We start from the raw sequence: 20,174 nt of genomic DNA, 5'->3' as shown, positions 1-20,174 counted from the left end.
TATTAAATCAGTCTGTGAGTGCGTGTGTTTCTCTTGGGTTTCTGATGATGAAGTGTTGCTAATCATTTTAACCTAACAACCTTCCAGCAAATTACCTTTGTAACTCTCGTCCTCTATCTTCAACTGTGTGAGTGTGAGTTAGTGTGTGTGTGTAAGACGTATTTCCTTTTGCGGTTCTTTGAATAAACCAAAACATATGTTGTTTCTCTTGTTGTTAATTCTTTAATTAAATCTGCACAGAAATCAAGTATTGGTTTGTTGTAACCCACACTACACACAGATATTGGGTATTTTCAGTTCAAGTTTTTGCTAGAAATAGTAGAATTGTAATATGGAAAGATTTAATTTTCGCAATCTAGCTTTTTTTTAAATTAATATCCTAACCCCGAATTTACGCTCATATTGAAAATAAAAATTACCTTGGAAACTGTTTGCAAAAATATTTTCTCGTGATCCCTAAAGAACAGATCCGATTGATTGGATTCTGGGAATGATTATCTCGTTTTTCACTCCTACAATCTGTCGGAATATTATATTTTGAAAGTCTAAAAAGATAGATTTTAGTTAATTTGGAATTGTCTTCACTGCAATTCTCCCAAACTCCAAACTCTTTTGAAGAAGCGCTTCATACACCCAACCTGAACCCCTGGTTATATTAAGGCCTTGAAAAGAGTCATAGTGACCACACCGATTGGTAGTTCATTGATAGCTCGTCGGTAGTTTGTCAATTTGTGAATCGATAATTTGTCGATTAGTCGTAGAGATTTTTTCGATATTGCTCATCGAAAATCGGTCGAGTGCTCGTCGATAGTTTGTCGGTGACCCGTCGTTAGTTTGTCGATTGCCCGTCTACAGTTTGTCGATTGTCCGTCGATAGTTTGTCGATTGGTCGTTGATAGTTTGTCGATTTCTGGTCGATAGTTTGTTTATTATTCGTCAATAGTTTGTTGAAAGTTTGTGGAATGCTCGTCGATAATTTGTCGTTTGGTCATCGATAGTTTGTCGATAAGTCGTAGATATTTTGTCGGTTGCTTGTCGATAGTTTGTCAATTGCTCTTCAATAATTTGTTTATTGCTCATCGATAATCGGTCGATTGCTCATTCTTAGTTTGTCGATTGCTGGTCGATAATATGTAGATTGCTTCTAGATAGTTTGTCGATAGCTCGTTTTTAGTTTGTCATCAGCTCGTTGATAATTTATCGATTGCTGGTCGATGGGTAGTTGATTGCTCGATAATTTATCTATCGGTCGTCGATAATTTGTCTATCGGTCGTCGATTGCTAGTCGATAGTGTGTTGATAGCTTGTCCATAATTTGTCGTTTTTCGATATGTCGTCGATAGTTTTTCGATATGTCGTCGATAGTTTTTTCGATATGTCGTCGATAGTTTTTTCGATAGTTTTTTCGATATGTCGTCGATAGTTTTTTCGATATGTCGTCGATAGTTTTTTCGATATGTCGTTGATAATTTGTTTGTTTTTCGTCGATATTTTGTCTATCTCTCGTCGATATTTTGTAAATCTCTCGTCGATATTTTTCGATTTCTCGTCGATAGTTTGTCGATCTGTCGTCGATAGTTTACTGATCTCTTGTCCATAGTTTTCCGATCTCTTGTCCATAGTTTACTGATCTCTCGTCCATAGTTTATCGATATCGCGGCGATAGTTTATCGATCTATCGGCGATAGTTTATCGATCTCGCGGTAAGTCGTCGGTAAGTTATCGGTTGATGGTCGATGGTTCGTCGTTATTTCATTGGTAGCTAATCATAAACACAACAATAACTCAGTTTCATTGTACGATTACCAAGACATTAGCTGGAATGTATGTGGCGATCGTAATGGTATCCACTTCTTCGACTTCGATGACTAATCATTTAGTTAGAGGGTAGATTTAGTTTCACTAGGACTTCAATTTCCAAAAATACACGAAAATATCGCTGGCTCACAGAACTTTTAAGAAGCCGTCATTGGAACTGCAGCAGACTGCCTCTTCATGATATCCGTAGACCATTTCCGTGGACGCTTCAGGATGTTCTCGATTTTGTTCCTACTTCTCGGGTGGTAGCGCCAATAACATTCTTCTCACACACCTGTGGATGAGGTTTTAGTTATGTGGAGAGAAAGAGAGTTTCAGATAGAGAGGAAGAGGCTGGTTACCAATATAACATGATACTCGCCTGTCAAAAGATTCACTTGGGACATAAGAAGGAGGGAAGGTCGGAAATAATTTTCGTAATTTTAAGTTTAACATTAACATGTCCCCTATTTTTAGGGGTCTTCAATACAGCGTCTATTGAAAACTGTACGATCTGCATAATTGGCTCTTTTCCTAGTCATTCTTGGCTCTCTCTTCTTAAATTCTTATTCTCTCTCCCATTATTTTCCAACAACATCTTGGTCTCCCAAAAATTCATCATTTATTTAATATCATTGCGTAGAGTATCTCCACACCGATTACGCCACACAAACCAAACCCAACTGCTCTTATGGTTTTTTCTCCTTATAATTGAAAACTTAACACACAAATCAGTTCTACTTATTTTAATCGTATTATTTTACATACCCTCCCAAAAACAAAAATCTCCTCCACTTTTGCTGAGAGATTCCTCTTTAGCCTTCAGCAGCACTTTGTGGTTAGCCATTCATTTTTCCTTTGTGGTTGCTGGGAAAAATGATATTTTTCCAAATAAAACAACAATTATTGTAAAAATAATTTTTAATAATAAATACGAGGGGGGGCAGAGCATGGAAAAAATTGTTGAAAGATTTTGAATGCTAGCTGGCTGGCTTGTAATTTATCATTCCTCCATTTTGCATATTAAATTAAGAGCAGCAGAAGCCCCAGCATCAGTAATCCATTACTGCTGTTCGGGGCTGTTGGAATGGATGGTTCGTTGCAACCGAACAAGAATAATGTAGTGTTTTATTGTTATCGTCGTTGTTGTAGTTGTTTTTTTTTTTTTTTTTCATAAATAAAAAGGCATTCCAGTTATGCTACTGGAACTGCATCATACAATCTCCATTGAGCGTTACAATCAAGCTACAGCCAGCCATGGATCCAGCACTTTAGTAGCTTAACTTACAGCCACTCATCCAGTCATCCACTTTGCCTAGCTAACTGCAGCTAGTCAGTTAGCTGGTATCCTTCATTCATTCGCTCATATTCATTAACCACATCGTCAGTCAACGTCAACGTTAACGTCTGACGTGGCCGTCATCTGTTGGCTGGCTTCTTTTTATGAACTGAACGAGATTTTGCCATTAATGCGTTATGTTATCCTGCATAGCCACTTGATGCATGACGATGATGATGGCGATGATGACGATGCACTTAATGCTGATGACGACCATGTTTGTGTTGCATACTTTGGGGTTGATCGAGAAAAAAATTAATTTTTACAAAAATTTGGGAAAATTTTTATCAATTCCTTTAAAAAAAAATCAGAATTTTGAAATAAATATTTAAAAATAATAAAATTAACAAAATCTGAAAAAATTCACTTTATTTAAAAAAATCGCTATTTAAAAATATTTTGTAAAAATCCAAAATATGTTCTGGAATCCAACAAAGCCTTATGAGTTCATGAATTTCGAGAATGAATTTCTTGCAGTCAAGAATGGCTCCCGATTTGATGACACTTGACTTAATGGCTTAGAGAGCCGTTTGACTATCGACATATATAGCCAATGTTCCTGTCCTTCCAAGTTCTCTTGCCATTTCGATTTCCACTTTGATTGGGAGGATCTCCGCTCAGTTAATTGTAACTCACTAAAATTTCATTTATCACCAGAAACCGAAGCATGGGTGAGAAGGTGGGGGGGGGAGTTGGGGGTGATCTAGTACAGAAAAATATGCATACAGGGTGAGATAAAAAAACTGCAACAAAGTCAAACGCCATAATATTTCCTTTTAAATTTTATTGAATGAAAGCAAAAAATATCGGAAATAGTATCAAATTTTTGAAAAGGTTTAGATTTGTTCGAATTGGTCACCTTTGGTACGAATTATGACCTTCAAACGGCCAATGAAACCGTCACACGCTGTCCGAATGTTGCTCTGTGTCATATTGCCCCATTCCCAGCAATGAGGTTCCTTGAGGCGATCGACACTTTGGTATGTTTTAGTGCCAACCTTGCTTTCCAAAATACTCCAGACACAATAGTCCAACGGATTGGTATCCGCAGATTTTGGTGGCAATTGTGCGCTGGAAATGAAGCGAGGAATCTCATTTTGTAAACATTCTTGGATGGCGCGTGCTGAGTGCGATGGTGCTGTTGAGTCCTGTTGGAATGTCCAAGGTCTGCGGCCAAAATGTTTGCGTGCCCAAGGCTTTAATACACCCTCCAGAATATTTTCGCGATAATATTCGGCATTTTTTCTGATGCCACGGTCGATTAATACGAGCGGAGAGCGACCATCGGCTGTTATGGCGGCGCCCACCATCATCATGGCCGGCGCTTGAGTTCTGGTAGCCAACCAAAGGTGTACATTTTCAGCTGACCTCCTTGGCAAGTAAACATTATCATTTTGTTTGTTTACAAACTGCTGGACAACGAATGTTTTCTCACTGGAGACGGAGAAAACCAAATTCGGCAGTTCACCACTTTCGGCCAAGCGAATCAACTCTTTTTCGCTCTTTTGACTCTATTTTCTTTCTGTTGCGGTGTAAGTTCTTGCACTTTTTGGAATTCCAATGGTTTTACCCCGAGCTCATTTTTCAATATTTACCGAATGGTATATTGCGATATGTTCAGCTCACGAGCCATTTTTCGGCCACTGCGACGCGGGTTTCGATCAAGTCGCTTCCTTACTTTTCGAACCATTTCGGCTGATGTTGCTGTTTTCCTTCGTCCACTTCCTTGACGTCGGGCTACGCTACCAGTATCACGGTAACGAGCGATGATACGAGACACAAAAGATTTATTCACATTTAAATGCTAGAGCCACTTGAGGTTTTCCAGCCAAATATAAAGAAATCACGTTATCACGCTTGAATTCCATCACGAATATCTTTTTTCTGGAGAATTCTCACCAAAATGCTTTTGTACGCTTGAAGACAATATAATGAGCTGACATTGGAATAATTTAACAGCTGTCGAACGAGTGGCTTAGAAATGACAGCAGTCTTAAGTTGGTTGCAGTTTTTTAATTTCACCCTGTGTATACATATATTCTTGGTCAGCATAGAATTCTATGTCGATTTAACGATGACCGACTGTGAAAATCACTTCAGCTTCCGGACGAAATTAAGTAGGTTGAAAAATTTTACTCAAATGTTAATTATGTCTGTAGGACTTTTGGAATTGAAAATGGGCCATGTAGGTCAACGTTTTGGTATAGCCTCCATATAACGGTACCTCCCTATTTTCGGTATTTTTGTGACTTAAGCTAGATTATTCACCGGAATTGTTTCAAATTTGGTATTTGAAGTTCGTAATGGATACTACAGCCTATGACAGAAATTTGTCTGTACAGGTCCACATCTTCGTATAGCTCCCATATAACGGTACCTCCCGATATTCGGTATTTTGAAGATTTTACCGACATTATTCACCTGAATTGTTTCAAATTTCGCATTTGAAGTTTGTAATGAATACTTCAGCCTATGACAGAAAATTGTCTGTGCAGGTCCACGTATTCGTATAGCCCCCATATGACGGTACCTTTCGATATTCGGTATTTTGCTGATTTTAGTGACATTATTCACCGGAGTTGTTTCAAATTTTGTATTTGAAGTTTGTAATGAATACTACAGCCTATGACAGAAAATTGTCTGTGCAGGTCCACGTCTTCGTATAGCTTTCATATAAAAGTACCTCCCGATATTCGGTATTTTGCTGATTTTAGCGACATTATTCAACGGATTTTTTTTTAATTTGGCATTTGAAGTTCGTAATGGATACTACAACCTATGACAGAAAATTGACTATGCAGGTCCACGTCTTCGTATAGCCCCCATATAACGGTACCTTTCGATATTCGGAATTTTGCTGATTTTAGTGTCATTATTCACCGGAAATGTTTGAAATTTGGTATTTGAATTTCGTAATGAATACTTCAGCCTATGACAGAAAATTGTCTGGGCAGGTCCACGTCTTCGTATAGTTCCCATATAACGGTAGCTTCCGATATTCGTTATTTTGATGATTCTAGCGACAGATTTAACCGGAATTGTTTCAAATTTGGTATTTGAAGTTCGTAATGGATACTACAGCCTAAGACAGAAAATTGTTTGTGCAGGTCCACGTTTTGGTATAGCCCACCTATAATAGTAACACCCTATATTTGGTATTTTGATAATTTTAGCTACATTATCCACGGATTTATTTTCAAGTTTTGCATTTGAATATTGTAATGGCCTATGACAAAAGTTGCCTATGCAGATCCACGTCATCGTATAGACCCTAATATAACGGCTACGTTCGGTATTTTTAAGATTTTACACGGATTTTTTTTTTTTGTAAATTGCCAAATTCGTTCCAAATGTTGGAGGGTATTAAAAGTTCGGCCCGACCGAACTTGTTCGAAATTCAAAAATTTCAATTCCAACGTTAAAGCCTACACAGCGTTGGGACTTCGAAATCGTTTGTCTATTTAAAATCGCTATACGATCCACCCTATATATTCCCTGTTTTGTTCTTTTCCAATACCAACAAATCCATTTAAGCCAAGTGAATGTATAGAAATAATAATCATCAGCAGCAGCATAATTCCTCAATGGATCCCCTTTTAATGCATCCTCCTGACTTTCATGCGTGAGCCAGAGCACCACGTTTGCTGAGAAATACGTTTGCTGCGTGTATCATTAACAATTCAATCATTTATTACAGTTAATTACATTTTAATACCGTTTTTGTTCCGGAAATCTCGAATCGTGTTGAATTTCACATTTATACTTCTCGAGCAGTGTGCATTTTAATGGGTTCTTGACGCGCGCCTATCCAGACAAGCCAATGGTGGATGGGAGGGGGAGGGGATGCAAACATTTTTGTAAAAGCCACTTTATGCCACATTTAATTAATATTTTAAATTAATTAACATTATCATCATCATTAAAATTGCCACTTACAAAAGCGACAATAACTATGTGCTCGAGCAGGCTGGCTGGCAGGCCGTTGATTGGGTGATGACAACCCTTGACAATTTTATGAGGCGGCCAAAAGGAGGGGAGATGAGAGCAAGAGAGGGGCCAAAACTAAGATCCTTTGACATCCATGTTGAAATGAATGCCTGAATGCCATTCGCCCATTTACATTTGCTCAAAAACACTTGTTGTTGTAGTTCGTTGTTGTTTTATTGGCCGTTATAATTTTAAAATAACAATTGTGTTAATTATTTAATTAAAATGTAATCTCTGAACAATGGCTTTTGCATGTAACACACAGAGAGAGGGAGAGCGAGAGAAAGAGAGTGGGGGATGAGAAATAATCCCTCTCTCTTTAAATTTGATAACATTTTTATAACCTCCACCATACTATGGAGGGTATATTCACTTTGTCATTCCGTTTGTAACTCCTCCAAATACTCATGTCGGACCCAACAAAGTACAGATCAGCCTAAAATTCTAAGTCGATTTAGCAATGTCCGTCTGTCTGTCCGTCCGTCTGTTGTAATCACGCTATCTTTCGAACGAATTGAGATAGAAGGCTAACATTTTGCACACATGTTTATTTTGCCAGTAAGCAGTTCGTAAATGGGCCATGTAGGTCCACATTTTCATATAGCCCCCATATAACGGTACCTCCCGATATTCGGTATTTTGATGATTTTATCGACATTATTCACGGAATTGTTTCAAATTTGGCATTTTAAGTTCGAAATGGATATTACAGCCTAAGACAAAAAGTTGTCTGTGCAGGTCCATGTCTTCGTATAGCCACCATATAACGGTACCTCCCAATATTCGGTATTTTGATGATTTCAGCGTCATTATTCACCAGAATTGTATCAAATTACGTTTTTAGATTTCGTAATGGGAACTACAGTCTGTGACAGAAAATTGTCTATGCAGGTCCAGGTCTTCGTATAGCCCCCATATAACGGTACCTCCCGATATTCGGTATTTTGATGATTTTAGCGACATTATTCACGGGAATTGTTTCAAATTTGGCATTTAAGTTCGAAATGGATACTATAGCCTAAGATGTCTGTGCAGGTCTACGTCTTCGTATAGCCACCATATAACAATACCTCCCAATATTCGGTATTTTGCTGATTTTAGTGACATTATTCATCGGAATTGTTTCAAATTATGTATTTAGAGTTCGTAATGGGAACTACAGTCTGTGACAGAAAATTGTCTATGCAGGTCCAGGTCTTCGATAGGCCCCATATATCAGTACCTTCCTATATTCGGTATTTTGACGATTTTAGGTACAATATTCACCGAAATTGTTTGAGATGTCGTATTTGAAGTTCGTAAAGGATGCTATAGCCTGTGACAGAAAATTGTCTATGCTGGTCCAGGTCATCGCACAGCTCCGATATAACGGTACCTTCTTATATACGATATTTTGGTGATTTTAACTACATTATTGACCGTTTATTTCAAGTTTCGAATTTGAATATGGTAATGACTTATGACAAACAAGGCCCATGTAGGTCCACATCGTATAGGCCCTAATATAACTACCATCTTCAGTATTTTTTAAAATTGTAACAGAATTTTTTTAAGAATTTTATTTTTTGAAAATTTCCAAATTCGTTTCAAATGGTGGAGGATATTCAAAGTTCGGCCCGGCCGAACTTATTGCTTTTTAACTTGTTAATATTTTCCATTGGATTTTTCTGTTCTTGCTGTTGCTGTTGTTGTTGCATTTTTGTGTTGAAATGCTTTAATGACATAAATGAATTATGTCAATCATTCCCAAATGGATCTGGTGGCTTTGGGCAATTGTATCGATGTGTTAGTGTTATTGTTGTTGCCTGTCGTTGTTGCTGTTGTCGTATTTCGTATGGCTGGCTGCAAACAAATGAATTGATATCCTTTCTGTTGTCCGTTTCATGACCTTGTTTCATTAATCAATTGTTAAATGATTTGCCTCGCTGCCTGCCTGCCTGTCCCGCATTATGATTGCCATCCGAGCGAGCAGAGCAGAACAAGCCAAGCAAGCAATTCAACCTTTTGTCTCTTTCAAATGGTTTGTTGTTCTAATGAATGACTGCTCGTCGGCATGGCATTGAAATCTGTGCGATAATGAAACAGAAATTTGTTAGAAAATAACGATTTTTTTTGGGTTAAAGTTATGGGACAAAAGATAATTCGTAAGGCCATAATAGATGGCCTGGGAGATGACGGGTGGATGGATTTGCCAAAAAGAAAAAGGAAAGAGATTTGTTAGAATTTCGACCATAAAGCTCATGGATATTTCCTAGGCGATTGTTGAGGATAAATATTATTTTGAAAGATTTCGAAATTACAAATATTTAAACCAGTAAAGAAAGTCTTAAAGTTGAACGGGGGAAATTTGTGAACTAATGGGGAATTTGTGAACTAAATCATATCAACTTTGATTCTAGGTCTAATTTAAGGTCCAAAGAAACTAATATATGAAGGGAAGATCCTCCCCTGAATCGATTTCTACTAAATTTGCCGAGTCATTTGTGCCTTTTCAATTGGGGCTTGTGTTACCCATTTGGCGCACAATTAACTTGAAATCAGATAAATATATATATCCAATAAAAATCCAATAAAATGAGATTTGAAGAAAATTGGACGGTTTTTTGAATCCTTTTTTAGGGAGGTAGATCTTGTATTAATAATGCTTGTTTCAGATTTTATGATCGTTTTGGTTATTGAAAATGTCGTTTTGTGGAGGAGGTACCAGAAGTAATGGTCCGATCTCCACCATCTTTATAACAGATATTGTATTTATATTAATCTTGCGCTGTGCCAAGTTTGAAAATAATCGGAGGCTCATATGGCGTTTTATGAGTTTCATAGTTATTCAAAATTTTGATCACTTTGTGGGGAAGGTACCAGAAGGAGTGGACCGATATATTCGACCTTCTCACCAGATCTTGCGTTAGTAGAAATATTGGGATGTGTAAAATTTGAAGGGAATCCGATGCTTAATTCGCAAATTATAAGAGATATAATTTTCAAAATTTTGACCCTTTGTGGGGGAGGTACCAGAAGGAGTGGACCAATATATCCTATCTTCACTCCTAATTATTTGTTGATAGAAATATTAAGATGTGTAAAATTTAAAGGCAATCAGATGCATATATGGCATTATATAAGAGTTATAATTATTCCAAATTTTGACCCTTTATGGGGGAGGTACTTGATGGAGTTGGTCAATATATCCCATCTTCACACCAGATCTTGCTTTGGTAGAAATATTCCGACTTGCCTAGTTTGAATGGAAACGAATGTACATTTCGCGTTTTATGAGCTTCATGGGTATTCAAAATTTTGGCCATTTTGTGGGGGAGATGCCAGAAGGAGTGGACCGATATACTCCATCGTCACACCACATCTTTGGTTAATAAAAATATTGTGATGTGTGAAATTTGAAGACAATCGTATGCGTATATCACATTTTATAAGAGTTACAATTATTCAAAATTTTGACCTTTTGTGGGGGAGATACTTGATGGAGTGTGCCAATATTGTCCATATTCGCACCTGACCTAGCACTAATGGAAATATTAGTATTTGCAAAGTTTGAGCAAAATCGGATGATCCTTTATCTTTCTGTGCAGTAAAATATTTTCCTTGAAAATGTTGACATTTTGTGGGGGAGGTACCAAAAGGAGTTGACCAATGTTGCTCATCTACGAAATCGATCTAAGTTTGAGAATAATATTATGATGTACCAATTTAGGAACAAATCGGACCTTCAAGAGTTATCGTGCGCAACGGCCAGATAGGCAGAGGGATGGACATCCCTAAATCGACTCTAAATGTCCTGAAAGGGATTTGGTATTAGGGTCTAAAACCCTTATTTCGATGAGGTTCGTTTGGGCCGTATCAAATCATATATCCGCCATACGGCGGAGGGTATAAAAATCGACTATAAAATGATTTTAAAGAAGTTTATGATTGCAAAATATTTTGAAGAATATAAAGTTCGAAAATATTTTCAAAGAAAAGGAGTAAACTTTTTTTTGTGAAATCCAACTTTTTTAAGGGTAGAATTCGATGTCGATTATGCCATGAAGGTCCGTCTGTGTGTCAAATGTTATTTCTAAAATGTTTGACATCTGAAATGGAATACCATGTTTAAAAATATCCCCCAAATTAAGAGCACGTCCAGATTTTAGGAATTTCGATATTTTCGGACCCAAGGTCCTGTTGGTGTACAATGTATAACCATATCTTGTACTGTATATATATCTACCTTGTTTAGAAATGTAGTAGGCATTGATATGTATACATGTTTTATATGAAAAAATATATTTTTTCATTCCATTCAAGAACTTAAATAAAGCCGTTTGTTTGATATAAAACCGCTGCGTGTTTCAAACTTTCCAATAGGTCCAACCAAATGCCCTGTAATTTCACATTTTCGGTTCGTTATGGGCAAATTTATTCTCGCACAACATTTTCAATTTTGGTCCAGTTTTTTTTGGTATAGCCAATATAAAACTGATTTTCGTTACTATTAAGACTTTGACTCAAATTTTTTCGGGGTCTTAGTTGGTAGATTTTGTTCTCGTAATTTACACCATACCTGGGATGTTTGGTATTCAATAGCAATACCAAACCATATTGGTCCACATTTAGTCCACCAGCTCTGGTACGATACTTGGGGTATTCTGTAACAATTTTCAAATAGATGAGCTTTAATTTGATTAAATGCTCTGTGGGTAGATTTGCTGCTTCGAAAAAATAATCATAGCAGATACACTTTTTTCTTTAAATAAAAAATCTTTTTTTCCTTAAAGCCACAATTATGATCCATTTAAAAATTCCGGTCGGTTTTATGAGGAAGGAAATTTAAGCTGAAATCATATAAATATCATTATCCCTGTACGTTTTTTTGCCTACTCATTTTTTCAACGAAATTTAATTACTTTATTATTAAAAAATTCTCAGTAACACATAATTTTCAATATCATGTAAAACATTGAATTGACCCCTCAATTCAGCTGATCCCACAATATATCAATATCGCCATCACTTTACAGGCCATTGATTGCAGTGGCTCTGCCCAATGGATAGCTAGTTGCTTTCCAATCATCAGCATCAGCATCATCATCATTCCCTCAATTCTTTCGACACAATTTCTCCAATTCATTGCCTCATTCTTATTTTCATCGGTTTGTTGTTTGCTTATTTCGTTCTGTTTCGTTTCGTTTCATTTCAGCGCCAAAGGATAAATTCAATTTCAATGTCCGTTTAAATTTGATTTCCTCCCAGACATTCGTTCAATGCGGTCAATTCCTGGATCTCTGCTATTCGACACGTTCATTAGCTGTTAAAGTCGATCCATCGGGGCTACAGCCGGGCGTGCATACAGCTGTGTAAGTATTATCAAAACGATTTGCATGAACATACATACATACATGGACGAATGCATGCATATATTTGTCGTGGGGGATTTTGTAAAACGGGCAACCGAATTTAACGTGAAGGTGTAAGTCTATATGGAAAACCGATAAAATTCGGCAATTTAAAGAGGGTATTTTAATTCGACGAGTTTCAGGTTGGAGTACTTTATATACGATTTTTGACGATTAGAAGCAGGAAGGGTTTTCAGACGAGCTAAAACAAAAGACGTTGTTTTAGACGAGGTGAATCGGGTAATATTTAGAGGCGAATTGTTTTAGAGGAGCTAAAGCTGTGAGTGTTTTTCGACCAGACAAAAATCGCATAATTTTATAAGAACTGCAATAGGGAGTCTTATTTAGGCGAATTGAAGCAGCGAATCCTTTTTGGACGAGCTGCAGGAGGAGTCGTTTTTAGAAGAACTGAGACAGCCAATCTTTTTTGTGGACGATCTAAAGCAGAGGGTTATTTTTTGAAAAGCTAAAGAAGGAAGTATATTTTAGACGAGCTGAACCAGGGATTCTTTTTTTAGGACTAGCTGAAGCAGCGAGTCTTTTTTAGACGGGCTGTAAAGCATTGTCTCTTCTCTATAAGAGCTGAAACAGGGAGTAGTTTTTAGGCGAGCTGCCGCAGGGAGTCTGTTTCTATAGACGAGCTGCCGCTGGGAGTCTGTTTCTATAGACGAGCTGCCGCTGGGAGTCTGTTTCTATAGACGAGCTGCCGCAGGGAGTCTTTTCCTATAGACGAGCTGCCGCAGGGAGTCTTTTCCTATAGACGAGCTGCCGCAGGGAGTCTTTTCCTATAGACGAGCTGCCGCAGGGAGTCTTTTCCTATAGACGAGCTGCCGCAGGGAGTCTTTTCCTATAGACGAGCTGCCGCAGGGAGTCTTTTCCTATAGACGAGCTGCCGCAGGGAGTCTTTTCCTATAGACGAGCTGCCGCAGGGAGTCTTTTCCTATAGACGAGCTGCCGCAGGGAGTCTTTTCCTATAGACGAGCTGCCGCAGGGAGTCTTTTCCTATAGACGAGCTGCCGCAGGGAGTCTTTTCCTATAGACGAGCTGCCGCAGGGAGTCTTTTTCCATAGACGAGCTGCCGCAGGGAGTCTTTTTCCATAGACGAGCTGCCGCAGGGAGTCTTTTTCTATAGACGAGCTGCCGCAGGGAGTCTTTTTCTATAGACGAGCTGCCGCAGGGAGTCTTTTTCTATAGACGAGCTGCCGCAGGGAGCCTTTTTCTATAGACAAGCTGCCGCAGGGAGCCTTTTTCTATAGACGAGCTGCCGCAGGGAGCCTTATTCTATAGACGTGCTGCAGCAGGGAGTCTTTTTTATAGACGAGCTGTAGCAGGGAGTCTCTTCTTATTGACGAGCTGCCGCAGAAAGTTTTTTTCATAGACGAGCTGCCGGAGGGAGTCTTTTCTTATTGACGAGTTGCAGCAGGGAGTCTTTTCTTATTGACCAGCTGCAGTAGGGAGGTTTTTTCAGACTAGCTGAAGCAGGGAGTATTTTACAGACAAGATGATGAGGAGCCACCTTCAGTCGAGATAAAGTATTTAGTCTTTTTTATACGATCTGAAGCAGCGAGGTTATTTTTAGGAGTCTACTTTCAGACGATCTAAATCAGTGAATTTGGGACCAAACATACAATTTGACGCAGAAAGTCTCTCCTAGAAGAGGGAGTTCTTTTGGCAGTTTTGAAGGAGGGAGTCCCTTCGCAGACAAGCTATAGTAGCTTCTGGGAGTCTTTTAGTTGAGCTGAGAAACGGGTCGTTTTTAGACGAGCTAAAGCAGATAGGCTTTGTTTTTGACGCAATTAACAGACAGTGTCCTTTTTTGGACGTCTATAGAGGCCTACTGAATGGCTTATTTTTATAAACGAATTTCTCTTTATAGAAGACTTTTTGAAGTTCTCTCTATGAAAGATATTTGTGAAGTTCTTCTCTTTTGAAAATGCCATTTTCGCTCTTTAGGAGACTTCTTGACTATCTTCTCTCCATAGAAGATCTATTGAAGGACCTCGCTCTATAGAATACCTATTGTAGGTCTTCATTCTGTAGAATACTCGTTGACTGCGTTCTTGTTTAAGGTGTTATAACTGCAGATCTTTCCTTTATAGAATACCTGTGAATGATCTTTTCTCTTTAAGATACGAAAGTCTTCTCTTTACCAAAGGCCAGTCAAAAATCTTCCATCTATAAAAGATCTGTCAAAAGTTTTCCTTTTCCTGTCCAGGATCTTTTTTTGTGATAAAAAATTTCGCCTAATAGAAATTCTAATAAAACCGTTCTCTCTTTGTAAGACCTATCGAACATATTTTGTCTACAGACGATCTGTTCAAGGTTTTTACCTACAGAGGCCTATTAGCAGTATTCTATCAGGAGGGGGTCTTCTATATACACCTTATGGGTCTTCTGCATAAACATATTAGAGGTATTAAGTAAATTCTTTGCCTTCACCAGGTATTTCATCTATTGAAAACCTTTATGAGGCCCTCTATCTCTTAAATACTCTCCAAAAGTCTAGACGACATATGAAATATTTCCTATGGATAGAGGCCATCCATGTATTGGAGTTGGTCCAATCTTGTTTGATCGAACGGTCGTTTGTATGAAAACTCTGCGTGTGAGTGATGTGAAATCAGTCATACGTTTAGGAACTGGTGTACTGACGTGTGAACTAGCTTGACACAACTCTACCATGCATATTGGACCCGCAAAAGGACTTCAATTTTTAGAAGACCTAAGGAAGTATGGAAGAGCGATTTTAGAGCGCTGATTTTAAGTCTCTAAAGATATAGGTCTTTTTTGGGGTTGGAGATCTCTTAAAGACGTTCTACAGGGTGAGATAAAAAAACTGCAACAAAGTCAAACGCCATAATTTTTATATTTTCCAATCTTGCTTTCCAAAATACTCCAGACACATTAGTCCAACGGATTGGTATCCAGAGATTTTGGTGGCCATTGTGCGCTGGAAATGAAGCGAGGAACCTAATTTTGTAACCATTCTTTGGTGGCGCGTGCTAAGTGCGATGGTGCTGAGTCCTGTTGGAATGTCCAAGGTCTGTGGCCAAAATGGTTCGTGTCCAAGGCTTTAATACACCCTCCAGAATATTTTCGCGATAGTATTCGACATTTATTCTGATACCACCACGGTCGATTAATACGAGCAGAGAGCGAACATCGGCTGTTATGGTGGCCCACACCATCACCATGGCCGGCGCTTGAGTTCTTGTGGCCAACCGAAGGAGCACATTTATCCACATTTAAATGCTGGAGTGCTCTAACGATAGCCACTTGTGGTTTTCCAGCCAAATATAAAGAAATCACACTATCACGAAAAACTTTTTTTCTGGAAAAATCTCCGCAAAATGTTTGTGTACGCTTGTAAACAATATAATTAGCTGTCACTGGAATAATTTTAACAGCTGTCGGACGAGTGGCTTAGAAATGACAGCAGTCTGAAATTGGTTGCACTTTTTATCTTCTCACCCTGAATATAGAAAACTTATCAGAGGTATTAAGTAAATTCCAGGCCTTTTCCAGGCATATAATCTTTTGAAAGCGTTCTCTTAAATTCTCTCTAAAGGTCTTGAAGACATTTACGATGTTTACCGCAGATAGAGGCCATCCATGTATTGACGTTGTCCTAACTTTGTTTGATCGAACGAACTAGTTGCGTGATTAATTCCATAGACTCCGGTCGTTTGTATGAAAACTCTGCGTGTGCGTTATGTGATTTTATATCACTCATACGTTTAGGACCTGGTGTACTGAGCCATGAACTAGATCTCTACCAAAAGGACTTCTTTTTTAGAAGATCTGAGTGAGGAAGAACGAGTTTAGAGCGCTGATATGAAATATCTAAGGTATAGGTATTTTTTTTGGTTAGGAGGCCTCTGAAAGACGTTTTTTGTCCAAGGGGTCCGTAATGGGCCTTCTGTGGATAAAATTTATATCCAATATAGGGATAAAAAACTTCTCTATTAACATGACCTATTTAAGCTCTCTATACCAACGAGATTTTTCGACTCTCACACATAGAAGACATATGGAAGGCCTATAGAAGTTCAGTTACATATAGACAATTTATAGAGGATCTAATTTAATTTCCTTTACAACCACCCTCTACTGTACCACCTACTCCAGCCTACCCTCTCCTTATGATGAACCTTCCTCAATTTAATTTTTGGCTTGAATTCAAATTGAATGAATAGATTTGATGTTTATGGTTGGATGGAAGGATGCATGGATGTTTAAGTCAATAACATATGTATGTATGTCTGTCTGTAAGTCAATGGCTGAACAACACTTGAGAATGCTGTTTAATGACAATTAGGATGCTTGAGAAGAACAACAAGAAAAACAAGAACAAGAATGTCATTCAATTAATTAAAAGTTCAGTGTTAACATTCCCATTCAAAATGTCTTCTTATTTAAATAATATTTATAAAACATTTCTACATACGCACACACACACGCATACACATGTTCTACAATACTAATACACTCATGCATTCAATAATGAACTTAAAAACTACAGGCACATAAGAAAGGCGAAAGAAAGAAGAAATTCCTTTTTGCGTTTTGAATTAAGCGTTTCTTCTTGCTCTCACTCTCACTCTCTCCCTTCATAGATGTATAGGCCTGGTATATCCATCAAGTGTGTGTGTGTGCACCACATTATTAAATGTATTTGTATTCATATTCAAATGCAAATACCTGAGCTTGGAGTATTTGCATGTATGTCGCCGTTGTCTGACACACATACTTATGTATGTGTGTGTATGTATGTACGATTGTTGGTTTTGTATAACAACTTTTAATTGAAATATATTCATATTCATAAAATATAATTCACACTCAAGTTAAGTTTTCTATACCGAGAGGCAGAGAGAGAGAGAGAGGGAGAAGAAGAGGAAGTGGGGAAGAGAGTATGGTGGGAAAAAGGAGATGAAAGCTTCCTTAATGCACAAGTGCTAGCTCACACACACACGCACGTACATGGGTATAAACAATAAATTCAGTTGTGTGTTAGTGTGTTAATGTCTGCATGGCCTATTCTATAAAAGTGAATGTCATGTATTGAAATTGTGTCACACAGTGTGTTGGGTTGGTGGGAAAAAGGAGATTGGATATTAATGCTTACCAGGATTTAAGGAGGGATATATTAAGTTAAGGGAATGACTCTTAGCAACATCTAGAAATGTTCCTAGGTGATCCTATAAAGTGCATTCGTGAAAGGTGTAAAATTCATTATCGATTTGACCATGTCCGTTCGTTGAAATCACGATGGAGCTGGCACTATTGCAGACGGAGCTTTGAAATTTTGCACGGGTATTGATGTTAATACCTCTAATTTTTGGTACTGACAATGGAATATATGCGTTCATGTTTAGGCAAGGTACCTACAGGGTTGCCTAGAATTCGACGGACCCATCTGGCAACGCCATAACTTTCGACAGAGATGTCACATCGCTTAATGACATACCGCGTTTGAAGCGTCAGTCCAAGCAGATTTTTACCATGAACGAATACACGCAACGCGAGCTCTCTGAAATAGTTGCAATTTACATTCGACAGAAGAAGTCAGTTGTGAAAACTCAACGTGCCTTTAAAACATTAAAAAATGTGAGAAGTGCGCCTTCTAAGAACACCATTAAGCGTTTATACGAAAAATTTTCGACTGGTAAGGCTCTTTCTAATCCGAAGAGGCCATATAAAAGTCGACCAAGGCGATCGGTCGAGAATATCGCTGTCGTACGAGCCAGTGTTGAAAGGTCCACAGGAACATCCCAAAAACGCCGTTCTCAGCAGTTAGGCATGGCTCTGTCCACTTTACAACGGATTATTCGCATTGATTTGCATTTGTTCCCGTACAAAATTCAATTGACGCAAAGAATGTTGCCTGCGGACAAGCCTCGTCGATTGGAATGTGCCAAAAGGGCCCAAAGGTCCGTCGAATATGGGCAACCCGTCCGTCTGTCTGTTGTAATCACGCTATCTTTCGAAAGAATTGAGATAGGAGAAAATAGAATTTTGATTTTAGAGACATTATTCACCGGAATTGTTTAAAATTTCGTATTTGTACTACCTTCAAATACGAAATTTTAAACAACCTATGACAGAAAATTGTCTATGTAGGTAACTCATTTTATTCGGTATTTTGTTGATTTTAGCGTCATTATTCACCAGGATTGTTTCAAATGTCGTATTTGAAATTCGGAATCTGTACTACAGCCTTTGGCAGAAAATTACTTATGCAGATCCACGTCCTTCTTGTAGCCCATTGACAATGCATAAGTACACGATGGCCAATGGATGGCTGGATCGGCACACCAATGACACACCTTACATGCCGTGGAACTGAGGAATGTTTTGCCGTTCCGACACGTCGTCCGTCCTTATTATCAGCAAACAAGTTCCCGTAATTGTTCATTGAAATTTAAAGGAATTTTAATTCTCCAATTCAAAGGACAGGTTTTCGTGGGCTTTCTTCGACATATATATTTGTTTTAATTTTCAAGTTCTTTCCAAATGGGGGAGGGTATTAAAAGTTCGGAACGTAGTGGCTTTTTTACTTGTTTGATATTTTAACGGTTTCCGTTCCAATGTTCACCCGAATCAGCTTTAATTTGGTATTTTGGCCTCTCTGTGGGTTGTTCAACTCTTCTAGGCCGACTAGGTATAGCCTCCATTTAACTGTACCCCCTGATTTTCAGAATTTTTGAAGAATTTCCACCCAATTTCCAAACAAATCAGATGCAACTTGAATTTTTCATTGTCTCCGTGGGTATAAAACTCCTTGCAAAAATATTCAATATAGGTACACTTTTTGGTATAGTTTCCCATATAACTGTACCTCCTGATTTTCGCTATTTTGGAGATTTTGGCACCAGTTTCCCACCAAATCGTCTGTAATTTGATATTTCGGCTTTCTGGTGAAAGTTTAATTCCTTCTCACAAAATTTTCGATGTTGGTCCAATTTTTGCTGTAGTTCCCAAGCAACCTCACGATTTTCATTTTTTTTTAAGATTTTGGTTCCAATTGATATTTCGGATTCTCTGGGGATAGTTTAACTCTTTTTAAAAAATATTCAATGTAGGCCCAATTTTTGGTATAGGACCGACATAACGGTTCCTCCTGATTTTTTGACTACTGAAGAATTTCCAACTAAATCAATGAAATTTAACATTTCGGCTTTAATGTCCGATTTCCAAGCAAATGAACGGTAATTGTTAAAATGTTGGGTTCTTTAAAGATAGATTAAATCCCCTAAAAATGTAGTAAAGGTATAGGACACCAGAACTTCCAAATATTGGGTATTTTAGGGAAATCCAATTTGGCCATGAGGCAAGTTTTTAAAAGGAGGAGGGTATAAAAAGTTAATTCCAACCGAAATTATCGTCATTTTTACTTGTTTTTCTTCAGGAAATGCATAGATAACCCTTATGGGAAACGTTATTGTCAAGCCTTTCAGAAGGGCTGTATGTATTTTTTTGATACATTAAAGAGCCTCAAAAGGCTTTCTAGACTTAGATGTACTAAAGTGACATAAAATACCTAAAGAACAACTTAGAAACCTAGAGGACTCTCCTAGATGTAAAGACTCTTAAAAAGCCTTCTAGACGTAAAAAAAGAACCGTAAAATATCTTCTTGACATGAAAGACCTCCAGAAGG

The 20,174-nt window shown here is 38.0% G+C and overlaps 1 protein-coding gene across 1 annotated transcript in view; it reads left to right on the top strand.

The window, feature by feature from the left end:
* Window positions 1-20,174, top strand: part of LOC101889276 (tripeptidyl-peptidase 2) — a 251,316-nt gene that overhangs the window by 12,543 nt on the left and 218,599 nt on the right. Inside the window, exon 10 of the mRNA XM_005174804.4 lies at window positions 12,318-12,474. Coding sequence (XP_005174861.1) covers window positions 12,318-12,474 — 157 coding nt within the window. The remainder of the gene's footprint in view (window positions 1-12,317; window positions 12,475-20,174) is intronic.

This window comes from Musca domestica, unplaced genomic scaffold (assembly GCF_030504385.1).
Source record: "Musca domestica strain aabys unplaced genomic scaffold, Musca_domestica.polishedcontigs.V.1.1 8, whole genome shotgun sequence".
NCBI lineage: Eukaryota > Metazoa > Arthropoda > Insecta > Diptera > Muscidae > Musca > Musca domestica.
This window is presented reverse-complemented; position numbering and strand designations above follow the sequence as displayed.